The 10,160-nt window shown below is 43.2% G+C and overlaps 1 protein-coding gene across 1 annotated transcript in view; it reads right to left on the bottom strand.

Annotated features, from left to right (window-relative positions):
- Window positions 1-7,369: 7,369 nt before the first annotated feature.
- mrpl23 (mitochondrial ribosomal protein L23) overlaps window positions 7,370-10,160 on the bottom strand; it is a 107,254-nt gene continuing 104,463 nt past the window's right edge. The window contains exon 5 of the mRNA XM_046357931.1: window positions 7,370-8,172. Within this exon, the coding sequence (XP_046213887.1) occupies window positions 8,008-8,172 (165 nt within the window). The 3' untranslated portion in view covers window positions 7,370-8,007. The remainder of the gene's footprint in view (window positions 8,173-10,160) is intronic.

Genomic DNA, 10,160 nt, shown 5'->3' with positions numbered 1-10,160 from the left:
CGCCGGCCCGCAACAAGGAGTCTTTAGAGCCCGATGGGACAGGGAAATGCCGGCCGGCCAAACCCTCCTAACCCGGGTGATGCTGGACCAATTCTGCGCCACCTCATCGGTCTCCCGGTCAATTGTGGACTTCCACAAGTCTGGTTCATCCTTGGGAGCAATTTCAAAATGCCTGATGGTACCACTTTCATCTGTACAAACAATAGTAAGCAAGTATAAACACCATGGGACCACACAGCTGTCATACCGCTCAGGAAGGAGACGCGTTCTGTCTCCTAGAGATGAACGTGCTTTGGTGTGAAAAGTACAATCAATCCCAGAACAACAGCAAAGGACCTTGTGAAGATGCTGGAGGAAACAGGTACAAAAGTATCCATATCCACAGTAAAACGTGTCCTATATCGACATAACCTGAAAGGCAGCTCAGCAAGGAAGAAGCCACAGCTCCAAAACTGCTATAAAAAAAGCCAGACTACGGTTTGTAACTGCACACGGGGAAAAAGATCGTACTTTTTGGAGAAATGTCCTCTGGTCTGATGAAACAAAAATAGAACTGTTTGGCCATAATGAACATTAAGTTATGTTTGGAGGAAAAAGGGGGAGGCTTGCAAGCCGAAGAACACCATCCCAACCATGAAGCACAGGTGGCAGCATCATGTTGTGGGTGGCAAATAGATGGCATCATGTTATGTGGATATATTGAAACAACATCTCAAGACATCAGGCAGGCAGTTAACTTCTTCGAGATAGGGGGCGCTCTTTTAATTTTTGGATAAAAAACGTTCCCGTTTTAAACAAGATATTTTGTCACGAAAAGATGCTCGACTATGCATGTAATTGACAGCTTTGGAAAGAATAAACTCTGACGTTTCCAAAACTGCAAAGATATTATCTGTGAGTGCCCCAGAACTATTGCTACAGGCGAAACCAAGATGAAATTTCATACAGGAAATGGTCCAGATTTTGAATGCCCTGTGTTCCAATGTCTCCTTATATGGCTGTGAATGCGCCAGGAATGAGCCTGCACTTTCTGTCGTTTCCCCAAGGTGTCTGCAAGCATTGTGACGTATTTGTAGGCATATCATTGGAAGATTGACCATAAGAGACACTTACCAGGTGTCCGCCCGGTGTACTCCGTCAAAATTATTGCGTAATCTCCAGGTCCATGCGCGTTCCATTTTCTTCAGAGGAGAAACCAAACTGCCACGAATGATTTATCATCGATAGATATGTGAAAAACACCTTGAGGATTGATTCTAAACAACGTTTGCCATGTTTCTGTCGATATTATGGAGTTAATTTTGAAAAAAGTTTGCGTTGTAGTGACTTAATTTTCTTTTTTTTTCTTACCCAAACGTGATGAACAAAACGGAGCGATTTGTCCTACACAAATAATCTTTTTGGAAAAACTGAACATTTGCTATCTAACTGAGAGTCTCCTCATTGAAAACATCTGAAGTTCTTCAAAGGTAAATGATTTTATTTGAATGTTTTTCTTGTTTTTGTGAAAATGTTGCATGCTGAATGCTAAGGTTAAATGCTATGCTAGGCTACCAATACTCTTACACAAATGCTTGTTTAGCTATGGTTCAAAAGCATATTTTGAAAATCTGAGATGACAGTGTTGTTAACAAAAGGCTAAGCTTGAGAGCTAATATATTTATTTAATTTCATTTGCGATTTTCATGAATAGTTAACGTTGCGTTATGGTAATGAGCTTTCCGGCTATAAATAGTATCCCGGATACGGGATTGCTCGTCGCAACAGGTTAACTTCTTCGGGCTAGGGGGCAGTATTCGGAAGTTTGGATGAATGAGGTGCCCAAAGTAAACTGCCTGTTACTCAGGTCCAGAAGCTAGGATATGCATATAATTGGTAGTACTGGATAGAAAACACTCTAATGTTTCCCAAACTGTTAAAATAATGTATGCGAGTATAACAGAACTGATATGGCAGGCGAAAACCCGAGGACAATCCATCTAGATTCTCCCCCAGCTCACCATTGATTACAATGGCTGGGAATGGGAATACAAAAGGAAGACCTCCCAAATTGCAGTTCCTAGGGTTTCCACTAGATGTCAACAGTCTTTAGAAAGAGTTTCAGGCTTGTTTTTTGAAAAATGAGCTAGAATTTGTAGTTTTGGTAAGTGGCTCCCATTTTGGCTGTAGTGTTTGTTGCGCGTTCCGGTGAGGGCGTGCACTTTGTTATTTATGTCCGGTAATGGTCTCCGGTATTCTTTGTCTTAAATTGTATAGTTTATTTACATATTAGGGTACCTGAGGATTGATTAGGAACATTGTTTGATATGTTTGGAAGAAGTTTATTAGTAACTTCATTTGTTTATTGGGATTCATTTGCATGCATTTTGAACGAGGGAAACCGGTGGAGTACTGAGTCAAGCGCGCTATTGAAACATACTTTTTTGGTATATAAAGAAGTACTTTATCGAACAAAAGGACCATTTGTTATGTAGCTGGGACCCTTGTGATTGCAACCAGATGAAGATCTTCAAAGGTAAGTGATTTACTGATCGCTATTTCTGACTTTCGTAACGCCTCTGCTTGGTTGGAAAATGTATGTAATGCTCTTGTGTGCGGGGCGCTGTCCTCAGATAATCACATGGTGTGCTTTCGCCGTAAAGCACTTTTTAAATCTGACAAAGCGTATTAACAAGAAGTTAAGCTTTTAAATGATTTATGGCACTTGTATTTTCACGAACGTTTAATATTTATGATTTCTGTCATTTGAATTTGGCTTTCTGCAATTTCACCGGATGTTGTCGAGATGTGACGCTAGCGTCCCAATGATCTGTAAGAAGTTAAAGCTTGGTCGCAAATGGGTCTTCCAAATGAACAATAACCCCAAGCATACTTTCAAAGTTCTGGCAAAATGGCTTAAGGACAACAAAGTCAAGGTATTGGAGTGGCCATCACAAAACCCTGACCTCAATCACATAGAACATTTGTGGGTAGAACTGAAAAAGCAAGGTGGCCTACAAACCTGACTCTATTACACCAGCTCTGTCAGGAGGAATGGTCCAAAATTCACCCAACTTATTGTGGGAAGCTTTTGGAAGGCTACCCAACATGTTTGACCCAAGCTAAACAATTTAAAGGCAATGCTACCAAATACTAATTGAGTGTATGTAAACTTCTGACTCACTGGGAATGTGATGAAATAAATAAAGCTGAAATAAATCATTCTCTCTACTATTATTCTGACATTTCACATTCTTAAAATAAAGTGTTGATCCTAACTGACCTAAGACAGGGAATTTTTACTAGGATTAAATGTCAGGAATTGTGAAAAACTGAGTTTACCGTAATTTCTGAACTATTAAGCGCACCTGAATATAAGCCGCACCCACTGAATAAAAAAAAAAGTATTTTGTACATAAATAAGCCGCACGTCTATAAGCCGCAGGTGCCTACCGGTACATTGACACAAATTAACTTTACACAGCCTTTAAACGAAACACGGCTTGTAACAAAAATATAATATGCTTTTAAACGAAACACAGCTTGTTACATATGCATTTCTCAGTGTTTTTGCCACGATGAGGGTGACAAAATGACTACCATAATCAGAATGATGGGAAGTTTGAGCGCGCTCGATTTACGTCACATTATGTGACGGTGCTCAGTTTTTTGGCGGCATCAATCTTGTGAAAGCGGGAAAAATCCATAAATTAGCCGCGTCAATGTATAAACCGCGAGGTTCAAAGTGTGGGAATAAAGTAGCAGCTTATAGTCCGGAAATTACGTTAAATGTATTTGGCTAAGACGTACGTAAACTTCCGACTTCAACTGTAGATGTTACGAACCAAATATGGTGCCGATCATTCCAGCGGTTCAGGAGAAGAAGACTTTTAAAGTGGTCAATTATCATTAAAAACAGTCCAAAACACATCATAAACATAATGTATGATCTAGTTGATTTTCAGTTCTGATATTTTCAAAACGTGGTGAGATAGTAGCCCATCCTAGGCCGATCTGTCCAATTTGTCCTGGTGGTGGCACAGAAGGTACACAGCTAACTCTAAGGGCTTGGATCCCAGTAGCGGGATCAAAATCGACAACATTCGGTGAAGTTGGAGTGCACCAAATTAAAATGACAAAATCGGAATATTAAACATTCATGAACATACAAGTGTCTTACATTCTTTAAAAGCTTAACTTGTTATTAATCCAACCGCGTTGTCACATTTCAAAAAGGCTTCACGGCGAAAGCATACCATGCGATTATCTGAGGACAGCGCACCACATTAAAATACTTTTTCAAACCAGCACAGGCGTCACAAAATCACAAATGGCAATAAAGTCCTTCTTTATATCCAAAAAAGTCATTTCAACATGTATACAAACGAATCCAAAACGTTACCAGTACAGTTCATCCAAACAAGTCAAACGATGTTTCTAATTTATCCTCAGGTACTCTAATTAAACAATAATATTTAAGACGGAGAATAGTATGTTCAATAGGGAAGATAAATAACGAAGCGCAGCACCTCATTCACACGCCAACAAGACTACATTTCTAATGAGGGACACCTTGGAAAAACTACAGCTGCTTGTTCGTTTTTCAAGAAACACGCCTGAAACCCTTTATAAAGACTGTTGACATCTAGTGGAAGCCATAGGAACTGCAAACTGGGTCCTTTTATTGTATATCCCATAGGCTAGCATTGAAAAGGCCTGTGAACCTCATTTTTTTTTATTCCAGATGGATCTTCCTCAGGTTTTTGCCTGCCATATCAATTCTGTTATACTCACATCCATTATTGTAACAGGTTTAGAAACGTCAGAGTGTTTTCTATCCAATTATATGCATATCCTAACTTCTAGGCCTGAGTAAAAGGCAGTTTACATTGGGCACATCAGTCATCCGGAAATTCAGGATGCTGCCCCTAGCCCGAAGAGGTTTTAAACCTCTGCAACGCTGCTTTCAGCTTTAATTAACTGCTATTGTTGTCACGTTCTCTTGCATAATTCAACAAGTGTGTCATGTGAAGGATACCCAAACGATTTCAAATCAACACACCTTGCTCTAGATTACACCTATCGATACAAACTTGACATTTTTTGCTAAATAATTTTTGGAAGAGGCTTTCATTTCAGCGCATCAAATTTGTAAACATTTCTACTGTATTAAATTATAACTTATTTTTATACATAAAAAAAGAACACTCACCAAAATAAAGTTCTATGTTTTGGTGATGTAAGTGTCGAGACGGTGCGTTCCTGACCATTCCTGAACAAGAGTCGGCTTGGTTATAGATGTAACGTAAAACCAATGTGTTCCATTGAGCCCATTCCAGCCATTACCAGGGTGTTTGACACGTCATTACAAGCTTCTTCAAAGTCGTAACTTAATAGGACAAAGACAAATGGCTCCAAAAGCAATTATAGTTTTATTACAAAGGCATAAGAACAGTTTAATGGTAAGTGTCACTGAGAGTGCTAACAGTAACAACATATGACTAGTAAGTTTCGAAAGGAAACTAAATATCTCAAACCTGCCTTCTTGAATCAAATACAGTCAAGGTAGGTTGAAAATCATGTTAGTTTGTATTCTGAGCAAGATGGTATTGTGTGTGTTTGAAACAAGAACACTTATACTCAGATTAACAAAGAGGTTTGGAGTTGTGTTTACTAAGCATCCAACTTGCTGTTTTGCAAGGTTGCTTTCAATGACTCTTCAGTATTTTCAGGTATCACAAAATGAATTGCGGTTTTCAACCTTTCCAGTGGCATGTGGAAAGAGTCATACAGTAGCTGTGTGTCACAACTTATCTGTACAAAATATAATTGGTTAATTTATTTGACTTGATTACGTACACCTGGGGCAATGGACATTCAGAATGGACATTTGCAAAATGTTCAGATATTATGTATTGTGTAGATTAAATAAAGTATCATTCCAAAATGCTATAAATAGATTTTGAGAAATGTTGGTAAATGAGCTTTTATTGTTTAAAGTTGTTTTTTTTTACCATCCAATCATGAAATAGGGTTGTACAAAGACATGTATTACTTTGAAATATATCACGATGGTTTCGTTTCAGAGAAACAAATAATCCTGTTTAGTTGCAAAACGCAACAAAAGTTTAACTCAAAAAGTTGAGTAAACTGAAAAAGCCTCTCTCAGTATCCTCCTCCCTCTCTTTCTCAAACACTAACCTCATTCCACTGGCTTCCTCTTCCACTATACTCCATCTCTCTTTCTCTCTACCCCTTCCTATCTCATTCACACTGTTCTCTCTCTCACTCAGTATCAGGACTACCACGTCTTATGTGAAGGGGAGGGAAGAGAACTTCAAACCCTCTACATGGCCCCATCTTTCCCCTCCATCCTATCCATCACCCCCCCTCTCCCCCCCTCCCTCTCCTCACACCAAGCCCTGTAGCCTCCTGACAGGCAGGAAGAACACTATGTGAACAAACAGGGAAAGTAGTATTGCTGCAGACACTGCTGCACTGCTGGGGGAAATGCATTGTGCTCCCAGTGTTTTATTGGGTATGGGGAGGGAGGGGAGGAAGGGAGGAGGGAGACATAGTTGCTTGGCAAACACCAGAGCTAGATTTCCCAACTTTCATGTGGGGTCTCTTCAGGAGGTGAGGAGAGCAGAGGGGAATTTGGGCTTGCTCTCTCTTTCCCTCTACAGCTGCTTCTCTGGACGACCAGGGAGAGATGAGGTGGAAGAAAAAGCGTGACAGAGAGAGAAAGAGATGGAGAAAGTTTTGTGGGGGCTTGTTTTGTTCTAAATCAAATAGTTTTATAGCTACGCAGGGGGTGTGTGGTTCCAGGCACAACACAATGGCCAACAGGATCAATATTGACATTCTCCCTGGCGATAGTCCGGTTGGCTCGGTGTGGTCAGAGGACTGAGGTATGAAGGACTGGAACCCACATGGACACGCTGCCATTTTGTGGTCACGGCTGGAGGACAGTTTCAGTAAGGTCCTGGGTTTATCCCACAATGGCAGTTCTTAGACAGCCTTGGGAGAGTATACCCCGGCTCTGTCCCAAACGGCATCCACCTCCTTATATAGTGCACTCATCTCGACCAGAGCCTTATGGGTGCACTTACATGGAAAATAGGGTGCCGTTTGGGACGCATACCCTGACCCTCCCTTAAGGACCCTATTAAGGCCCTATTACCGTAAGTCGGCTTTCATCCTTCTGGTCCGTTGCCAGCTCGTAGCACAGCTCATTACTTTATCACAATAACTGGACCACTTTGGCACCACCGTGCTGTATGGGACTGTGTGTGTGTGGAGCGTGGTACTGGAAGTGCCCAGTCCAAGGAAAAACACAGCAGTGGTAGACTAAAGAGAGTAAAGAGAGTAAATGTAACAGTAAGCAGAGGGTTGACAAGTTACTTTTTATTAGCTTTTCCTTGTACAGTAGTTCACAGTAAAACACTCACACAGACATATTGCGGTGAACTGAAAACACATTCCCACACAGTAGCCTTCTCGGTCAGGGAGAGGTGGACGACCCTCCTGTTTGAAAACTACTGGGGGTGCAGGGTTTTGGGGGTGCCACTGATTTGACAGTTAATCAGCAGGATTCAGCTACTCTCATCAAAAGAGTGGCTTGTTGAATCGGGTGTGTCCTGGATACCCATTATGTTCTCCAGGACGAGGGTCGGTTAACACTGGTATAAGTGGTGTTACCTGACAATAGAGAACGTCTCAGATGTTGAAAAACTGTATTTGAATTATTTTCCGTTGTATTTCACTAATTAATATTATGTCTGAACAGCTATTGGTCACATGTTCAATGACAGTAGCTAGGTTTCCATCCAATTGGCGACAGATTTTCATACGAAAATTCAAAAATCTGCATAAAGAAAATATGCAAATTTTCCCATCTGTGGTGTTTCCACCAAACGCACTTGTTGCAGATAAAAGTCTGTACATGATGACACACAATATTAACACTCTCTCACAAACAAACCCACACACCAGCAGTGCATATCTCCTAACACACAAACTCTCTCTCTAGAGGCCGAACCACTCTGTGACCCCTCCCCTGCGAAGGTCCGGTTTCTGCCTCTGTTTCTCATCCTCCATGAACTTCTCCTGCATCTCCTCCACCGAGCCCTCGGCTGACTTCACATCCTTCTCGGTGAAGATGTCAGGGAACTCAAATGTCTGCTGCTGCAACTGGAGACACAGAGGGAGAGGGTTAGAAATGGCAACTTGCCACCAACCCCTTTTCCCCTAAGCCCTTGGTCTCTACTCACTTAGCCGACAAGACAGGGCCCATGAGGTGTTACACACAAATGTTTGCGTGCTATAGACTGTAGACAGACTTTTTCCAACTCCTTTCTCTATCACCAAAGCTGTCTCTCTCCCAGACACAGACAGTCTCTCTCTCTCCCAGACACAGACAGTCTCTCTGTCCCAGACACAGACAGTCTCTCTGTCCCAGACACAGACAGTCTCTGTCCCAGACACAGACAGTCTCTGTCCCAGACACAGACAGTCTCTCCCTGTCCCAGACACAGACAGTCTCTCCCTGTCCCAGACACGACAGTCTCTCCCTGTCCCAGACACGACAGTCTCTCCCTGTCCCAGACACGACAGTCTCTCCCTGTCCCAGACACGACAGTCTCTCCCTGTCCCAGACACGACAGTCTCTCTCTGTCCCAGACACAGACAGTCTCTCTCTGTCCCAGACAGACAGTCTCTCTCTGTCCCAGACACAGACAGTCTCTCTCTGTCCCAGACAGACAGTCTCTCTCTGTCCCAGACACAGACAGTCTCTCTCCCAGACAGACTCTCTCTCCCAGACAGACTCTCTCTCCCAGACAGACTGTCTCTCTCTGACAGACACAGACTGTCTCTCTCTGACAGACACAGACTGTCTCTCTCTGACAGACACAGACTGTCTCTCTCTCACAAACATAGTCTCTCTCTCTCCCAGACAGACAGTCTCCCTCTCTCCCAGACACAGACAGTCTCTCTCTCTCTGACATCTTTCTCTCTTTCTCTCACAGACAAAGTCTCTCTCTCTGTCCCAGACACATAGTCTCTCTCTCTCACAGACAAGGAGAGTCTCTCTCTCTGTCCCAGACAGACTCTCTCTCTCTGTCCCAGACACATAGTCTCTCTCTCTGTCCCAGACAGACTCTCTCTCTCTCTCCCAGACAGACTCTCTCTCTCTCTCCCAGACAGACTCTCTCTCTCTCTCTCCCAGACAGACTCTCTCTCTCTCTCTCCCAGACAGACTCTCTCTCTCTCTCTCTCCAAGACAGACTCTCTCTCTCTCTCTCCAAGACAGACTCTCTCTCTCTCTCTCCCAGATAGACTCTCTCTCTCTCTCCCAGACACTCTCTCTCTCCCAGACAGACTCTCTCTCTCCCAGACAGACTCTCTCTCTCCCAGACAGACTCTCTCTCTCCCAGACAGACTCTCTCTCTCCCAGACAGACTCTCTCTCTCCCAGACAGACTCTCTCTCACAGACAGACTCTCTCTCACAGACAGACTCTCTCTCCCAGACAGACTCTCTCTCCCAGACAGACTCTCTCTCTCCCAGACAGACTCTCTCTCTCCCAGACAGACTCTCTCTCTCCCAGACAGACTCTCTCTCTCCCAGACAGACTCTCTCTCTCCCAGACAGACTCTCTCTCCCAGACAGACTCTCTCTCACAGACAGACTCTCTCTCACAGACAGACTCTCTCTCACAGACAGACTCTCTCTCTCACAGACACAGACTGTCTCTCTCTCACAGACACAGACTGTCTCTCTCTCACAAACAGACAGTCTCTCTCTCCCAGACACAGACAGTCTCTCTCTCTCCCAGACACAGACAGTCTCTCTCTCTCCCAGACACAGACAGTCTCTCTCTCTCCCAGACACAGACAGTCTCTCTCTCTCCCAGACACATACAGTCTCTCTCTCTCCCAGACACATACAGTCTCTCTCTCTCCCAGACACATACAGTCTCTCTCTCTCCCAGACACATACAGTCTCTCTCTCTCTCCCAGACACAGACAGTCTCTCTCTCTGACATCTCTCTCTCTCAGACACAGACAGTCTCTCTCTCTGACATCTCTCTCTCTCAGACACAGACAGTCTCTCTCTCCCAGACACAGACAGTCTCTCTCTGTCCCAGACACATACAGTCTCTCTCTCTCCCAGACACAT

The sequence above is a fragment of the Oncorhynchus gorbuscha genome, linkage group LG01 (assembly GCF_021184085.1).
Source record: "Oncorhynchus gorbuscha isolate QuinsamMale2020 ecotype Even-year linkage group LG01, OgorEven_v1.0, whole genome shotgun sequence".
NCBI classification, from domain to species: domain Eukaryota; kingdom Metazoa; phylum Chordata; class Actinopteri; order Salmoniformes; family Salmonidae; genus Oncorhynchus; species Oncorhynchus gorbuscha.
This window is presented reverse-complemented; position numbering and strand designations above follow the sequence as displayed.